This window comes from Anolis carolinensis, chromosome 2 (genome assembly GCF_035594765.1).
Source record: "Anolis carolinensis isolate JA03-04 chromosome 2, rAnoCar3.1.pri, whole genome shotgun sequence".
Lineage (NCBI taxonomy): Eukaryota > Metazoa > Chordata > Lepidosauria > Squamata > Dactyloidae > Anolis > Anolis carolinensis.
Genome location: NC_085842.1, coordinates 88,680,533 through 88,699,850, shown reverse-complemented (window position 1 = coordinate 88,699,850; position 19,318 = coordinate 88,680,533). Strand labels below are relative to the sequence as shown.

At 41.2% G+C, this 19,318-nt stretch overlaps 1 protein-coding gene across 6 annotated transcripts in view; it reads right to left on the bottom strand.

The window, feature by feature from the left end:
- The window catches only part of uimc1 (ubiquitin interaction motif containing 1), a 106,124-nt gene that overhangs the window by 75,761 nt on the left and 11,045 nt on the right, over positions 1 to 19,318 (bottom strand). For 5 of the 6 annotated variants that reach the window (XR_010002681.1, XM_016991539.2, XM_062970186.1 and 2 more), the window contains exon 2: positions 14,613 to 14,767. Coding sequence is in view for 4 of the 6 variants with exons in the window: in XM_016991539.2 (XP_016847028.2) it covers positions 14,613 to 14,759 (147 nt within the window). In the remaining 2 variants the exon portion in view is untranslated. Of the gene's footprint in view, positions 1 to 14,612; positions 14,768 to 19,318 lie in introns of those variants that run through there. The other variant, XM_062970187.1, reaches the window with a different exon arrangement.

Genomic DNA, 19,318 nt, shown 5'->3' with positions numbered 1-19,318 from the left:
TCATAGATATTAGGTGAATATCTCATTTTTAATCCACTATATGATTCAAACAAGAACAAAATCAATTTCCCTTTTATTCTGTCTTGCTTTTAACTTAAGGTGAAAGGGCAGTTATGGTCTAAAAGGTTTGAGGAAGAGGATGGTGACAGGTATACTGTGTGATTATGAGAATGGTGTTTGCTAAGAGGACCCTTGGTAGCCTGACACTCCTATTTCATTACAGGTTTATTTGTAGGAATGTTAATGTGCTGGTAATAGGGGACTTGTGCAAGTAGTAGGGGAATACCTCCTGAGAGGAACATAAGACATGATTTGCAAATGTGGCAGGATGTCACAAGAAGTATGCTGTCTTCCTCATCAGGCCCACTGACCACCCCCTTCTCCTGCTGATTCATGTGGGAACCAATGATATTGCAAGACATAGTCCACAAAAGATTAGAAGGGATTTTGAAGCTCTGGGGAGAAAACTAAAGGATCATGATGTACATAATGTTGCTTTTTTCTCTCTCCCCCCAGTTGCACAACGCAGCTCAGGAAGGATGAGAAAAATAGTAGGGGTGAACAACTGGCTCTGCAAATGGTGTCATCAAGAATGATTTCACTTCCTGGCCCATGGTCTACTTTTCCAGGAAGATGGGCTTCTGGAATGGGATGAGTTGCACCTCACAGAAGTTGGAAGGAAAGTTTTTGCCGAGAGACTCCCAAATCTGATCAGTTGTAGACACCCCACAACGATAGCTCTTTCAGTCCTTGTTCCCTTAATTCTTATCCAGATGTTCTCAATCTGATTGTCAGGATTTAAGTACTGAGCCTCTTCACAGGTGTAAATATTCGTAACACATAATGCTACCCCAGCCCCTCTCCTATTCGGTATATTTCTCTGAAATAAGTTATACCATTACTACATTCCAAATATAGGACTCTTCCCACCAGGTTTCAGTTCTGCCTATTACATTGTAATTGTTTTTTTGTGCTAAGAGTTCCAGGTCATCTTATTTCCCATGCTCTGGGCATTAGTATAAAGACATCTAAGCCTGTGGGACATTCCCCTTAGCTGTTTATTTGAGATTAGTATCACTGCTTGGTATTTGTTGTGTTCCCGATGACTTGGCAACTCGGTGCAGCGAGTTCGCGCACCATTTCGCAGGCAAAGTTGCTCAGATACGAAGTGAGTTGGACTCCAGCTTAACTGTGGTTTCAGCAGAGGTAACCGAGGCACCTGTCTGTTCGATCTTGTGGGATTCTTTCCGGCTTGATCTTCCTGATGACGTGGAGGGGATTCTTGGGTCTGTGAGGGCGACCACTTGCGCTCTAGATCCTTGTCCCTCTTGGCTGGTTAAGCTGGCCAAAGATGGGTTGTTGGAGTGGTTTGTGGCTATAATAAATGCCTCTTTGGGTCAGGGGTCATTTCCATCCTGTTTTAAGCAAGCGGTGGTAAAGCCGCTACTAAAAAAGACCTCATTGGACCCATCTGTTTGTAACAACTACAGACCAATCTCCAACCTCCCATTTCTGGGCAAGGTTCTGGAGCGGGTGGTTGCCACGCAGCTCCAGGGGTTTCTCGATGACACTGATTTTCTGGACTGCTCGCAGTCTGGCTTCAGGCCTGAGTACAGCACCGAGACCGCCTTGGTCGCCTTGGTGGATTACCTCCACAGGGAACTGGACAGGGGGAGTGTGACCCTGCTGGTTCTCTTGGACATCTCAGCGGCTTTCGATACCATCGACCATGGTATCCTTCTGGGGAGGCTCTCTGGGATGGGGCTCGGTGGCACGGTTTTACAGTGGCTCCAGTCCTTCCTAGAGGGCCGCTCCCAGATGGTGAAGCTGGGGGACACCTGCTCGGACCCCTGGCCATTGACTTGTGGGGTCCCGCAGGGGTCTATCTTATCCCCCATGCTATTTAACATCTACATGAAACCACTGGGAGAGGTCATCCGGAATTTTGGAGGGCGTTGCCATCTCTACGCAGATGACACGCAAATCCACTACTCGTTTCTATCTGATTCCAAGGAAGCCCCACGGATGCTGAACCAGTGCCTGGCCGCTGTGGCGGACTGGATGAGGAGGAACAAGCTGAGAATCAATCCCGACAAGACAGAGGCCCTCCTGGTCAGTCGTTCGTCGGATCGGGGTATTGGGTGGCAACCTGTGCTGGACGGGGTTGCACTCCCCCTGAAATCACAGGTCCGCAGTTTGGGGGTCCTCCTGGAGTCAGCGTTGACGCTTGAGGCACAGGTGTCGGCGGTGGCCGGGAGGGCCTTCGCACAACTCAAACTTGTGCGCCAACTGCGACCATACCTCGTGAAGTCTGACTTGATCACGGTGGTCCATGCCTTCGTTACCTCTAGACTGGACTACTGTAATGTGCTCTACGTGGGGCTTCCCTTGAAGATGGCCCGGAAATTACAATTGGTCCAACACTCGGCTGCCAGATTAATAACCGGGGCAAGTTACAGGGAGAGACCCACTCCCTTGTTTAAGGAGCTCCACTGGCTGCCGTTCATCTTCCGGTCCCAATTCAAGGTGCAGACCATCACCTATAAAGCCCTAAATGGTTTGGGACCCACCTACCTTCGTGACCGTATCTCCTACCACAAACCTGCCCGATCTCTGCGATCATCTGGGGAGGCCCTCTTATCGCCACTGCCTATATCCCAGGCCCGCCTTGTGGGTACAAGGGAGAGGGCCTTTTCTGCTGTGGCCCCCCGATTATGGAATTCACTGCCCATTGAGATCAGGCAAGCTCCCACCCTGTTAGCTTTTTAAAAAGACTTAAAAACATGGCTCTTCCGCTGTGCTTTTGGTGAGTAATTACTGCCATATATTTCTTTGTTACTCCCCTCCAACATCTATCCTCTAGACTGTTCCACTTTCATATGTCCCTGTCCCCTGTGGTGTACTCCTTTGTCTCTCTCACCCCGAGTTTTTATCTCTGTATTCATGCGGCCCGCCCTTGTTTTTACTGTTTCTTTGACTTCTTGATGTAATGTATATTATTATCTATTGTATTGTTTTAATTGTGTTATGATATGTTGTTTTTATATTTTATTATATTGTATTGCTCTGGGCTTGGCCCCATGTTAGCCGCCCCGAGTCCCCGTTGGGGAGATGGTGGCGGGGTATAAATAAAGTTTTATTATTATTATTATTATTATTATCAACACAACGACGTTGTATGGCACAGCAAACAAGATAGATATGCTGGATTTCGTTTCGCAAAACCACAAGTCGAACACTTCCCAAGTGTCTAGGACTGTGTGATGTATTTTCTGATGATGCGTGCAGATCCCAGTAGGGTGGCCTTTTGCAGTTGGCAGATGGTGATTTTGTCAATGTCTATTGTTTCCAAATGCCGGCTGAGATCTTTTGGCACGGCACCCAGTGTGCCCATCACCACCGGGACCACCTGCACTGGTTTCTGCCAGAGTCTTTGAAGTTCAATCTTGAGGTCCTGATAGTGGCTGAGTTTTTCCTGTTGTTTTTCATCTATGCGACTGTCACCTGGGATGGCAACATCAATGATCCAAACCTTGTTCTTTTCCACAACTGTGATGTCTGGTGTGTTGTGTTCCAGAACTTTGTCAGTCTGGATTCGGAAGTCCCACACTATCTTTGCGTGCTCATTTTCCAAGACTTTTGCAGGTTTGTGATCCCACCAGTTCTTTACTGCAGGGAGGTGGTACTTGAGGCATAAGTTCCAATGAATCATTTGGGCCACATAGTGGTGCCTCTGTTTGTAGTCTGTCTGTGCGATTTTCTTACAGCAGCTGAGGATATGATCAATGGTTTCGTCAGCTTCCTTGCACAGTCTGCATTTTGGGTCATCAGCTGATTTTTCGATCTTGGCCTGAATTGCCTTTGTCCTGATGGCTTGTTCTTGGGCTGCAAGGATCAGGCCTTCTGTCTCCTTCTTCAGAGTCCCATTCGTGAGCCAGAGCCAGGTCTTCTCCTTATCAGCTTTTCCTTCAATTTTGTCAAGGAATTTTCCATGCAGTGTTTTGTTGTGCCAGCTGTCAGCTCTAGTTTGTAGTGCGGTTTTCTTGTACTGGTTTTTTGTCTGCTGTGTTTTGAGGAGTTTCTGATTTTTGACTTCAATCAAAGCAGGTTCTTCACTTTGCTTGACATATTCTGCCAGGGCATGTTCTTCTTCTTTGACTGCTTGTTTTACTTGTAAGAGTCCTCTGCCCGCTGATCTTCTAGGCAGATATAGCCGGTCAACATCACTGCGAGGGTGCAGGGAATGATGAATGGTCATGAGTTTTCTTGTTTTTCTGTCCAAATTGTCCAGTTCCACCTGTGTCCAATTTATAATGCCAGCCGTATATCTTATGATAGGTATGGCCCAGGTGTTTATGGCCTTGATGGTGTTGCCTCCATTGAGCTTGCTTTTGAGAATTTTTCTGACCCTTTGTGTGTATTCTTTGCTGACCACAGTTTTCACATGTTCATGCTTGATGTTGTCCAGCTGTAGTATGCCCAGATATTTATAGGCCTCTGGCTGGTGACACTTTATTGTTTGGCCATTGGGCATATTTATGCCCTCACTTTCAATGATTTTTCCCTTCTTCAATGCCACTGTCGAACATTTGTCCAAACCAAACTCCATGTTGATATCAGTGCTAAAAATTCGGACAGTGTTGGTCAGAGACTGGATTTCAGTTTCCGTTTTCCCATATAGCTTCAGGTCATCCATGTACATCAAATGTGAAATTTTGTGAGAATTCTTAGATGTTTGATAGCCGAGATTTGTTTTTTGTAAGATTGTTGACAGAGGGGTCATGGCAATAATGAAAAGCAGAGGGGACAATGAATCTCCCTGGAAAATTCCTCTCCTGATGTTGACAAGTCCATAGCTTTCATTTCCAACAAACAGTTCAGTTTTCCAGTGCTCCATCATGTTTTCAAATGAAGGTGCCAACGGTTTTACAAATCCCGATGGCGTCCAGGCACTTGATGATCCAGCTGTGTGGGAGTGAGTCAAAGGCCTTTTTGTAGTCAATCCACGTCATGTGAAGATTAGCTTTTCGGCTCTTACAGTTCTCCAGAATCATTTTGTCAATCAATAACTGGTCTTTTGTCCCCCGCCTTTCCGTTTGTTGCCTTTCTGTTCATCTGGCAAGATGTTTTTTTCTTCAAGATAGTCTTGAATTCTGTCAGCTATGATGCCAGTCAGTAGTTTAAACATAGTGGGCAGACATGTTATTGGCCTGTAGTTTCCTGGTGCTGCTCCTTTTGCTGGATCCTTTTGTATCAGGTATGTTCTTCCAGTTGTTAGCCATTCACTGATACTTCCTTTCTGCAGCATCTCATTGAATTGTTGGGCCATTTTTCCATGTAAACTAATCAGATGTTTGAGCCAAAATCCATGAAGTTGATCACTACCAGGTGATGTCCAGTTCTTGACTTTTTGCACTCTTTTGCTGATCATTTCAATTGTTATTTCCATCAGTTCCATTTTGTTCTGTGAGAATTTTCCTTCAAACTCCTTTATCCACCCAGCGTTTTTGTTGTAGTTTTTATTTTTTTCCCAAAGTTCTTTTCAGAACTTTGTTGTTGCAGTTTTCTCTGGCTTTATGGTTACTGTGTCTGTTGTTTGGTTCAGGCTCTGGTAGAACCGTCTTTGGTCTGATTGAAACAGTTGATTTTGTCTGTACTGGATGATTCTGGCTTCATACCTTGCAATTTTTCTGGCTGTTGCTGTAATTTGTTCTTTCGCGATTTCCAAAGCTTCTTCAATTTTTCTGGTGTTCAGCCAGTACTTTCAGATCAGGTATTGCTTGATTTTGTCATTCTTCAGTTTCCTCTCTTTTATATTTTTCAGGTTACTTGCATCTGATCTAAGTTTCTTGATTTTCAACTCTAGCCTGACCTTTCACTTTGGTTTTCCAGTCGATTTTCTTTGGGGCTGCCTTGGTTGTAGGAGCCCAAGTTCTTCTGTTACTATCACTGCTGCACTGTAGGCAAACTGGTTTGTTTGTTCAATTGATGTTATTTGGACAGTGGAGAGTACTGCATTCACATCTTTCATGAGAGGCGTCAGGTGTCTCTTGGGCACTGTTTTTAGAGTTGGGAGCCGCTTTCTTATTGCATTTGCTGCAGCATGAGCCATGATCTTATCCTTGAGCTCTTGTTGTCTTGCTGTCAAGGTTCCTGGTGGTTCAGCAGATGTTTCAAGTGCTGGTTCTTCAAATTCTTGCAAAAGCGCCACACTTTCTTCTGGTTCAATCTGTTCCACCATTCCAAGTGTTGCTGGAGTCTCTGCTGCTGTCTGTGCTGTGGTCTGATGGTAATCTACTTTGCAAATTTTCTGGATTTCTTCGAGTTCAACTTCACTGAACACTTTGTTTCTGATTATGAATCTTCGTTGGTCAGCCAGTCGGGGTTCTGTTATCTGTGAGTCAGGGTACTCTTGTTTCCATAGCTGATGCATCCTTTTTTGGTAGCCACGCCTTTGAGGTTCAGATTTGTAGTAGCATTTCATAATTGTGCGGTTTTCTGGCATTGTGTATTTCTGCCGCTTCTGTGACTGTTCATTTGGGTTTTGATGATTCCGTAGCCCACTTGTCGATGGATGTCCAGAATCAGCAGCATCCACCGCGGTCCTTTTTATCCTGGGCGACGACTGAGCCAGTATAGACTTCGTTTGGGTTTGATTCTCCATAATGCTAATGGGTTAGGTGCTCTTGGTTGTGCTCCTCAGCTGAGGCCTCTCTGGCTTGGTTGGACCTGCCGGTAGTTACACTACCGCCAGCACAGCCCTCAGTCATCATTGGAGCAGCTAAGCCCCCCCACCACGTCAAGGTGGCACCTGCAGGGGGGATTATTATTATTATTATTATTATTATTATTATTATTATTATTATTATTATTGTCCAACCCTCTCTTTAGCCTTTTGTCTGTTCACTCTGGGCCTTGATAAACTACTGTTCCCAAGGATAATGTCACCCTCCCCCACACAACCTAGTGTAAACTCTGTCTGATCAGGGTTGCCAGTTTCTGAGCAAACACATTTCTTCCTACTTCTGGGAGGTGCAGTCCATCCCGTGCCAGTAGGCCAACTTCCTGGAAGAGCAGACCATAGTCCAGGAAGCGAGGATACTTATGCAGAAAAATGGAATGCACAGATTCCTGATGGGTGATGCCTGGCTCAACAACAGTCTATCTGAAAAAGATATTGAAGTCTTAATGGACAAGTTAAACATGAGCCAAGAGTGTGGTGCAGCAGCTAAAAAAAAAAAGAGAGATTTTGGCCCACATCAAAAGGATTATAATGTCTAGAATCAAGAGAAGTAATGGTGCCCCTCTATTCTGCTTTGGCCAGACCTCATCTGGAATACTGTGTCCAAGTATGGCCACCATAATTTAAGACAGATATTGACAAACTGGAATGTGTCCAGAGCAGGGCATAACTAAAATGATCAAAGATCTGGAGACCATGCCCTATGAGGAGCATCTTTAAGAACTGGGTATATGTTTTTCCTGAAGAAGAGAAAGTTTAGAGGAGACATGATCACCATTTTTAAATACTTGAAAGGATGTCATAAGGAAGAGGAATTAGGATTGTTTTCTGCTGCCCAGGAGACTAGGATTCGGAGCAATGGGTTCAAATTATAGGAAAGGAGATTCCACCTGAACATTAGGAGGAACTTACTGACTTTAAGAGCTGTTCAACACTGTAATTCTCTGCCTTGGAGTGTGGTGGAACTTCTTCCTTGGAAGCTTTTAAACAGAGGCTATCTGTCAGGGGTACTTTGACTGTGCTTTTCCTGCATGGCAGGGGAGTTGGACTAGATGGCCCATGCAGCCTCTTACATCTCCTATGATTCTATGATTCTATGAAATGATGTAATATTTATGAACAATGAATTTTATTAAACTGTTACCGGTATTTTTTTCACCTTGGGTAGCAAATTGAAATGTTATTGACACCTAATTTCTATGTTGTTTGGTTTGCTGTTTTTCATACCGCTGATACTTATTTTGATGTTGTAAGTTATTATGGGACTTCTTTTGGAAGAATCAGAGTGTAAACATTAAAAGAAAATCCAGGTAAGTCTTTTCCTAAGATGCTGGTTTTCTACATACAATTATTTGTTTTTCAAAACAGAAGAATTTTCAAACATATGGCCTTGTTTAGTCAATGGTGGTAGAATTCAGGAAGGAATACACGACCTGCAAATACTACATATTCCAAGTAAGTAGTTATGAGAGCATAAGAAGCAATCATGACTTACACATCACTCTCCCCCTAAGGTACTTCTTTTTTAGACACATCTGGTGTAGAGACTCTACAACATAGAAAGTCCACAAAACTGAAAGTAGGTGTAACACAAAGCCTTCACTAAAATGTTCATACATTTTTAGGCACTACTACTGGGAGATTACCACTCAGCCACATGTCTTTGTTCTACGAGGTATTGTATTTATAACCTCTGTATCAATCCACTGGAGGCACTCACTCAGAGATTTAGAGGGAGCTATCATCAATCTGCTGGTAATAGATAATACTAGTTTTCTTTTACATCTATCCAAATCAGTGGAAGTGTGATGCCACTGGTCAGAATCAGCAATGGGCTAGATGAGGACTAATATGCTGAAGTTCAAGTCTGACAAGTCAGAACTTCAGTTGACAGGTTTGCTTACACTCTGTTCATCATATTCTGTTAAAAGACGTGTTTGCTGTTTGAGGATGCTTTTGGATCCAGCTCTGTCATCAGGATTTTGTCACCCTGCTGGTTTGTCACAACCAGGTGATGCACCAGCTGAACTGTCTCCTCATTAAAAGGACATTTAAGTCATAGTTCTTTACTGGATAGAAACAATTTAGCCATGATTCAGTATCTTCCATGTTAGAGTGATGCAATGTGTTACATAAGCTGGGTTGCCTATAAAGGATCCCGCAACATTGTAGTTACTCCAGAATACAGAGGCTAGGAGATTAATTGCAAACAGCCACTGTGGATTCTGTTTTCTAGTGCTTAAAAGAATTCCTCTCACTCTTGGGCCTTTTTCTGAGTACAAATCAAATTCTTATGATTACTTTTAAAGTCATTCATGGCTTGGGACATGGGTACCTAAAAGAGCAGTGCCATTCAATTTCCTTTGCTCCAAAAAAAGCATGTTAACAGAAATCCTTCAAAGTGGTATTTTCATGTAATGCTTTCTTTTCTCAGTAAAAAAAAGATAGGCATGAAAAATGTGAGTTTCAATACCTGCAATCTTCAGTTAAAAGGTTCTCAGATACCAGAATAAAGGAAAAACATTGACTGAGTCATTGGTAAACCATTGTAAGTTGGAAGATACAGCAGGCCTTTAAAAAGAGTGGGGGGCGGGGAGGCTTTTTAAATTACAGCTTCCAGAATTCTCCAACCAGAATACCTACTGACCATGCTACCTACAGGAATATAGGAGCTGTAGTTCAAACAAAGTAGCTTTCCCAAACGCTGGATACTGTTTTGAGCTGGATGGACAACAGTCTGAATATGTTTCATATGGAAAACAGATTATATATTATTACTTCTTAGTACAGACTTGCTTCATCATTTTACCATAATGAAAAATATAAAGCTACAGAAGAAGGCTGGGACAATGGATTTTGTCACCATAAACAGCTATGTGATACCTCAGGCATCTTTGGCCCCTGACCCTGTGGTCATTGCTGACTAGGACGAAGAAGATTTTGGTTTTCTCCCACGTCAGCAAAAGTCAACTCCTTTCCAGATGCCTTCTATTGACATTTCGGAGCCAGCGCCAATTAAGGATGCTCTTGAAACAGTGCCGGCTCTCCCAGATTCTCCTGACGGGTTAGTGTTTGATCGCAGGGCTTTTTTGAAAACAGAGAGATCGCAGAGACAAAGCTTGAGGGGAGCGCCAGATTAGCGGAGCGTGGTGACTATGGCTAAGCCTAGTCCTTTTGGGAAGAATTAGGGAGTCAGGCACCTGGTGTGGTGACTATGGCAAGCTCAGTTCTCTTGGGAAGAATTAGGGAGTCAGGCACCTGGTTTAGGGGAGCTTATGAACTTCAATAAAAGTATTGCACTGGGAAGCATCATCGTCTCTAGCTCCTGAAATCCAAGCGGCCTGACGGTGCGCTTACTCCTGAGTAGGTCGGGCGCCGGTCTACCTTCTTGCCCAAGTTTGGACTGCGTTTCAGCTCCTGCACATCCAGCTCATGCCTTGCCCTGATATCCTGCTTTTGGACATTTACTCCAGAGAACTCATCTGTGCCTCTTTGCTCCTTTTCCCCACTCAATACTCAAGCCGAGTTTGAGTGTGTTTCGGTTTCTGGACTTTGGACTTTAATATTGGACATAAGACTTTCACTTATTGGACTAATTTTGATCTTTCCTGAAAGGTCAATTGCTTGCTCAACTTTTCTGCTTATTTTCTTGAAAAACTTTATTTGCTTCAATAAAGATTGTTATTGTTATTGGCCTCTGTGTTGGTTTTCAGTGCTCTCGCTGCCCAGGGGTGTAACAAGCTATGGGAAATATCGCATGGGTTTAGATGCTTCCACACTAATGCCCAGAGCATGTGAAATAAACAAGATGAACTAGAACTCTTGGCACAACAAAACAATTACAGTGTAATAGGTATCACTGAAACCTGGTGATGAGCATTATAACTCGAATGTAGTCATGGAGAGGTACAACTTATTTCAGAGAAAAAGACCAAATAGGAGAGGGGGTGGAGTAGCATTATATGTTACAAATGCTTACACCTGTGAAGAGGTGCAGGACTTCAATCCTGAAAATCAGGTTGAGAGCATCTGGGTAAGAATTAAGGGAGTGAGAAAAAGATGTAGTTGTGTGGGTCTTCTACAGACCTCTAAGCCAGATTGAAGAACTAGATTAAGCCTTCATTGAACAGATGATCAAACATACAGAAAGAAAAGACGTAGTAGTAATAGTAATTAGCCCATGTGGTCTCTTCCAACTCTATGATTCTATGAAGCTGCCTTTATTTATTTATTTTCCCAAAAATCTGTTTGAAATGCCATAGTTTCAGCCAAAATTCTGAAGTAAGGCACAATCATGTAATTTTGGGAAGAAACAATAGTTGAACAGCAAGGACCTCAGAGAAATGAGGAAACCAGGAAGAATGAACATTCAGGGCTTCCAAATGATTAAATGCAACTTCAGCACAAACATCATTACCCAAAAGAAGTTGGTTAATAGATACTGCCTAGATCACATTCACTCAAGTGTTCTACACATTATCATTTCCTATTCTTCTTCAATAGCAGGTTCTTCTGACATTCCATTTCCTAATCATCTGATTCTATTTCAGGACTAAATTCAAAAAATTACTAGCTTTGGAGAATGGTGCAGTAGACAAAATGTTGTGTTTCTGTGTGGAAAAATGCAGTCCAGCTTATTGAGAGCTGAGCTGCTGCATCCCAGTCTAACCTATTTTGCTGTACAGAATCCTGAGCTCACTGGGAAAAGGTGGGATACAGACAAATAACAAATAGATTCATTAGAGAGAGAATCAGATTTGATTTGAAATCCCAATCTATATGCATACTATTGTGCAAGGAAATGTTTCATAAAAAGGAGTTTGAAAAACTGATAAGGGAGGTAATCATATACCCACACAGATAGACTCAATTACCTTTTGACTTCAACTTGTACTATGCAGAGGCAATCAGCATTGATTAAAAATGTCACTAGCAGAAACATTTCTCCAAATTGTCCTCAGCAAATACTGTAACAATGCCCTGGGTAAAATAAATAAACTAACAGCAAAACAGCACAGAGGAATGTGACAATAAAGCATGACCGAAAAATTCCAGGGAGACTCGGTCTGCCACAGAGCATCAAAAGTGAGATGTTAGAGATCTTCCAGCTGCTACTGCTACAAAACATGCAGGCCCAAGAGAAGTACTGGAGGCTTATTCTAAAGATTTCTGTCAGGAGGATGCGAAAGGAAGAGAACAAGGAACCTCCAATTTCTGACTGTGCCTTCATAAATCTGCAAATCATAGAAAAGCACATCTGAACAGATGGCAGGTGAATTGTGAACCTACTCCTCTGTTGAACTGAAGTTTATCCTGAGTATATATGCCTTTTACGATAAGGAAACAGTATGGAATAAAGGCCTTGAATTTTATATGGCATGTCAAGCAAGTCTAAGAAAGTGTTTCAAGAATAAAAAAAATTATAATTCCCAGGGAAGCAGGGTTTTTTTTCCAGGAAAGAAAATGAGAAGGAAGGGTTATAACCCCAGATCTGAAAACAGAGCAAACAGAATAAATCCAGTTACTCAACAGCCTGTGAACTGTTTCCACTTAAACAGAACCTAATTAGCTCTTTAATGGCCTCTCTGTGAATATCCTGTTCTGTAATATGAGCGATTAGGCCACCAGAATTTATAGTTTATAGGCCTGAACGTATAGTCTCACCAAACTGCCTAACATTTTTATAGATGTATTTTAAGTGTTGTTTTGTTTCTCTGCTTTCAAATGCTTATGTGATGAGACAAATAATTGTAGCCAACAAAAGGTCCTGGTCTCCCATATGCAGTATACTCTCTTGAAGCTATTATCTTCTTTCCTGCCAATGAAGAGAGGCCACACAGCACAAATCAGAAGTAAGAGTAACATATTTGCCATGTTGGGGGTTTCCCACAAAGGAATAATCCCTGGTACATGACATAATTCTTTCAAAGGGTTTCGCAGCAGGGAATATCTCCAGTAAGTTTGCGAATATAACTTCAAATATAATTTTCTTGCAATAAATCTTTTCTAGAAATAAAATATCCCCCCTTGTTTATTTAACAACGGTGGGGGTTCTTTCTAGCCTTTTCAAATAATGACTTCCCCTCAATTTTTTTTAAAGCACCGAGCAAGGATGTAAAATCTACAAACAGACATGGGGAAATCTGTTCCTCTGCCAATCATTCTGCAGGGCTTAGGTTCAAGTCACAGGGATGCAAGCCTTCCACAGAATGAGTAATGCAATTGCTAAGTCTGGGCTTGTATAAGTAATGCCACTCTCAGCAATGATTTAACGGTCAAGGGTCTTTATTACTGAATTCTATGGAATGCCCCAGAACTAGACATTTATATCCTGATGGTTAAATATAAATTTGTCACACTGGACAGAACATGTCTTATATCTGGACAGGGCCATTTCTTCATCTTTCAAACAGTTCAGCTGAACAAGATTTTGAAAAGGCAGTGATAGTGGAGATTTTTTGGGTTATTGCTAAATATCAAGTTTCTTTTGGAACAAACTGAATACATACACCAAAACTTTCAACACCAGTTTTTCTTTAATACCTTTCAGCACAGGTTTTCAGAACATGTAATTTGTCAGGAGTCACACTTAGGACTTTTTTTTACATCTCCCCAGGAACTTTACTAATAGATGATACAAAATCTTTTTGATAAATAAACACATAAAGTGCTGCGCTTCAAGAACATCGAATAGTTGTGGTTGCTAGAATTATTTTTCTTCAGCTGGGGATATAACCCTTGCCTCAAAATTTGTACCTATTAAACTTCATTTATTCTTTCTCAGAATTGGATTACTATAACGAACCATTACAAGGATGTGAACCATAGGGTCCTCCAGATGTTGTTAACTTCAATTCCTTGCCTTGCTCATCACAGGCTCATTGGATATTAATACAGTCTGCTAGGGTTTGGTTCCAGAATACCCCATGGATACCAAAATCTGTGGATGTTCAAGTTCCATTATACACAATGGTGTAGTAAAATGATGTTGCTTTTATAAAATGGTAAAATCAAAGTTTGCTGTTTTGATTTTTTTTTAAGCCATGGATGATTGACCCTGTGAAAGCAGAATCTATGGATATGGCAGACTGACTATAAATCAATGCCTTTTAAAAAATGAAGCAGAAGAAATGGAATGTTGCCTCAAAAGGTCAGCTACCTAACATTGGACAAACAGACAGAATTGACTTCTGTAAATATAAACACAAGACACTTGATAATGTGGGTTATGATGGCTGTGTACAAACCTATGCTACAATGCCATATTTACTTACCTTTAAGTCTCAGTGAACTCAACTATGTAAACATGTATACTCAACAAGCAATTCCTGTTTTTAAAAAAGAGTATATACAGTACTACAATTACTTACATTTAGCTAAATCCAATTGCTAGTCCAACTAGAATACCACCATCAAATAAATGGGACTTACCAAAGCACTGATTTACCATTGAATAATTGACTCAATGAATCTGCTCTGAGAATTAAATGTGGGCCCTCATCTCCTATGTGTAAGTTATTTAAGATTTAAATCACCTTTGAATCAAATACATAGCTGTATTTTTCTGACTACAATTCAGACCTCCACAATTTCTAAATAGTTAAACTAAGAATTAACTAAAACACCACTGTCCATTGCCCTCTTGATCTATAATCTGGTTGCAAAGTTGTATATGAATTTTTCATTTTGTTGAATGCTTTCAACGTGGTTTTAAAATAAAATTCTACATTTTAAAAACTATGTTATTAATGGACACCCCTCATTAACATAGCAAAACATGCCTTTAAAGGTATTGTAAATGGCAAAAAATGTTTTCGATTACTTCTAAAAATAACTTCCTACTGCAGTGCTCATATTCTTGATCACTCACCTCTCCATCACTATCAGATATAACAATGCATGCATCTACAAAACTGCTCTTCAAGTTGATATCTGATAGTTTTCTTGAGTCTTCTTCTTCTTGATTCTGGCCCTGTGGATCAAGCCTATCTGCAATCTTCCGCTTCTTCTTTGGCATCCTTTCCACTGCAACATAAAGATTTAAACCATTTAGTTGCCCCTGTTTAGTTTTCGTCAATATATTGATGCCTTATATCTTAGAAACAATGTACACTAAATCTTCATTCTTCTCACACAGTTCCATAACAAAGTCTCATCTCATTCAGCTAAGAGCATCTTGTACACTGAATGTGGCTTTAAAAGAGTTGGAAACCCCAGACACAATGTATAAGAAAGAGTATTTCAGACCTGCCCAACATTATTGAACATCAAGCTTCCATCCCAACCCTTTATTAGTCGCAACTCTGCTTCACTGCTGATGCAGAACAAACTCAGAGAGTAGATCATGCTAAGCTCAGCATTCTAGTAAGAGGAGACCAAAGTATCAGAAGCAGTTGCCAGCTTTCATATTTAACTAGGTATAGGTTAGGAATAACTTTTTTCAAATAACATGCCCACACACCAACAGTTTGAAGGTATGCTGTAAAAATAAGGTAATAGTCAGAAAAGGGAAAAATCCCAAATGACAATTTGAGAAAAGAAAAGTCAAGGACACTTCAGCTCCTGATAAGGACAAAGCTGCTCACCATACCGTGTACTCAGAGTGCCCTCTACTGGGAAAGATTGTGGCTATCTTTGTTGTTGTTCTGTGCCTTCAAGTCATTTGCAATTTATGGCAATAGCAAGGCAGCCACATCACAAGGTTTTCTTGGCACAATTTGTTCAGAGGGGGTTTGTATTTGCCTTTCTCAGGGCCGAGACTGTGCAACATGCCCAAGGTCACTACTGTTTCAGAAATAGTATTCTGTAGAGGTGGGAGGGTGGATGCTGCTGACTATTAGCTCTCCAAATGCTAAGAGCAATGTGAAATAGATGGTAGGGCAGGTGCAAATGCAATTAGAGTCAGGGCTTTTGGCAAAGTTTTTCCTTGCCAGACTATACATGGCAAGAGAGCTACATAACAAGCTTTATCAATGAAAGCATGGCCAGAAAAGCTGATTAGGGTCCTTGGCCAACTGTGAAATGCAGTAACACGGCTGGAGCTTTTCCTCTACGTTCTTGAAAGCTTTTCTGGCAATTGATTCAGCATGTAGCCCGGTCACAAAGTCTTACTGGCATTTCTTTTATAAAAATGGCACCATAACAATAAGCCAATAAAACAATAAGGTTACACAAAGGGTAAGACAGGATAGTGGCCTCACGGCCCTTCAGATGTTGCTAAACTGCAGCTTTCAGCATTTCTTACAACCAACAATGCTGACCAAGGGGACTGCTGGGGCTTGTAGTCCAGGAACAGCTAAAGAGCCACATGATTCCCATCCCTCCAATACACAAAGTCTATAGTGCTCGGAAGGCTATTCTTGGTTCTCTGACTATGAGCACAGAGGCCACAACTTCTTAATTTCATTCCATACTTTTCTTCCAATGCTTTTAAAAATACAAATGAAACCAAAATACATCTGCTGACAGAAAGATATCCCTCTCTTGTGAAAGGGAGCTCCATGTGCTCATCAAATCTACCTGTGAGGACAGTGGAGCTGAGAGAAAACACCTCAAAACCTTTCAGAGCCTAGACCTAACCCTTTTGTGCCAAGAAACACACAAGTAGCCAGTGAAGTTGTTCAACAAAGAATTCCTGTCCTGTAGCCAATCCTCATCACCAAAGTCCCTACAGTTAGACCCATGTACAGTGCATCACAGTAATCCAAACAGGATGTAAAACAGATCAGCTGACATACACTGCAGCACTTCTTGCCACAGCTGAAACATGAGTGTTCAGACTCAAGGCTCTGCTCAAGCAGAAATGTTATTCCAATGGTCCAGTTTGTTCTTATTACAGCACCCCTATATTTCCCCTTTGAAACTGGGTGTTTGTAAAACACTCATACTATTTATCTATTTGATTTTACAAAGAACTTCCAAGTTTTCAGTACTGTCACATCTCAAAGGAAAATATCCAATAGTGCCCTGAAGGTGAGCCAAAACAGACTCCAATTTATACTAGCTATACCAGGCATTGGTAAACTTTGGCCCTCCAGGTGTTTTGAACTTCAGCTCCCAGATATCCTAGCCAGCTTACTGGCTGTTAGGAATTGTGGGAATTGAAGTCCAAAACACCTGGAGAGCCAAAGTTTGCCCATACTTGAGTTGTACCCTTTGGAGTAATCGAAAGATATAATGTAAAAGAGAATTTAAACTAAAGTCGTCTGTATTGTAACTTTAAATTGTCTTAGCACATTTCTGAAATACATAGAAACATGGGCAAGAGGGCTCACAAGCTTGCCACCCCACCCCCCAATATTCACATCAATACTCAACTCCTATAGATTGCACAATGTATCTTCTGTTCAATGGATCACATGAGATAACAAGTATTAACTGGAAATGATTCCCATGTCCTTTACATTTTCAGGAAGACACACAAAGATTTAACCATGCAGCTCTCTAGTTCTTTAACAATATAAACTGAGAAACCCAAGAAGAATCAGGAAGCACTGAAATGTTTCTCTGCTTTTAATAATAATAACTTTATTTTTATACCCCGCCCCATCTCCCCAAAGGGACTCGGGGCGGCTTACATAGGGCCTTGCCCGACACAACAATATAATAACAACAACAAAACAATAAAACAAATATCCCAACAATAAAACATCAGCATCAATAAAACAACCATAAAAATCAACATACAGCATAAAATGTTAAAAACAGGAGACTAAAACACATGACTCCTTCCTCTCTCCAATAGTCTGCTGTTATTCCAGATACATATTTGGTTACAGTAAAATTAAGCCAATTGCTTGTTCTTATTCTGCAGGTTGCCCCCCCCCCCAAAAAAAACTTGGAACTCTAAAGAACATTTATTTCGCTAAACTCAGACATCCAAGGTGACCCATGAAGAAGTGAACCCACGTGTGCTTCTTTTTAGAGCTTACAACTTTTCAGGGATATCCTTGAAATTTCCCCATTTATGATTATTTGCCATTTTCTTTCATCATCATCTATCACTCTGATGAATCAGAATACAATTACCAGCAGGATAATTCACAATCCTGACACTGCAGCCACTAGACCTGCCAAGTCGTGACAGCTTAAAATGCTCAAACACGGAGCCAAAAATGAATGACTCTCATTTCCAAATGAGTTTCTGAGAGGCCCAAGCTACACGCTGCTGATTTCTAAGCCTTAAGAATGATAAGTACATTGCTGATGATCAACACCAGAGGCTAAGTCCTAGTTATTGCAGTCGCTAGTAGGCAAAGATAACTCAGAAAACTCTCCTCGACCATGTTTAATTCCCAGATGTTGCACACCTGGCAAACACTAACAAATTTGCATTGGACACAAAATACTGGTTTATTGTACCCACTGCTCTAAAGACACCAAAAAGATATGAGCTTATTTACCACGCTACCAAAATTTCAAAACAGATATGCACTTTTACCCTTCAGATATCTGCTGACAGCTCAGAGTTAATGAGATTGTTATGAGAGCCTACTGCAGGGAACTTGCAATTCCTTCTGAAGTCATTTCTGTATGAATGCTGCTTGCTACAGAAGGCAAGACAAAGAACAATGGGGGTAGACCACAATATTGATCCAAAACCAATCCAATGGATCAATTCTTAGATGCAATCAGATATTACAAATAAAGATTAATTTCTCAGTTCCCCAGATGCTGAGTAGACCAGTGATCCTTGTGACATCAACTGCATAAACAGAAGAAAAGTGCAAATAGCAGCAAAGTGGGAGGAAAGATTCTGAAGTTGAGAGGCAAATTCATACTTTATGCATCAGACAAGCCTTTTTTCTGCAATATTGTGAGTCAAAGCATACCTTGAAAGTTTCACTGAAATCAAAGGGACTTATTTCCAAGAAAATATGTTTAGGCTTAAGATGGGCTGCTTGTACAGTCTCTCATCCTTCTGCTGCAACATATCTGGCTTGAGGCTCTTGCCTTTGAACATGCATGCCCCAGTACAGTAATCATGCTTGCCTCTGGGTGGTTGCAGCCATTCTGCTACTCAGTGGGGCCTTGGTCTGTGGATCAACTAGTGGCATAAGGAGGCCACAGAAAACCATCTTTTGTGTTACAGTAGTCTCACTTATCCAACCTAAACGGGCCGGCAGAACCTTGGATAAGCAAATATGTTGGATAATAAGGAGGGATTAAGGAAAAGCCTATTAAACATCAAATTAGGTTATGATTTTACAAATTAAGCACCCAAACATCATGTTATACAACAAATTTGACAGAAAAAGTAGTTCAATACGCAGTAATGCTATGTAGTAATTACTGTATTTACGAATTTAGCACCAAAATATCACGATATACTGAAAACATTGACTACAAAATGCGTTGGATAATCCAGAACGTTGGATAAGCGAGTGTTGGATAAGTGAGACTCTACTGAACCTCAAACCGAACAGTAGGGAGCAATGTTTGTATTAGACTGAATAGATGATACTCATCACAACTGCATGGAATTTCTCCATATCCATATTGTACTTCCCTCATAGTATTTTGAACTAGCAATTATTTAATTGGGATGGATTATATGACTCAGTACAATTCCTCCAT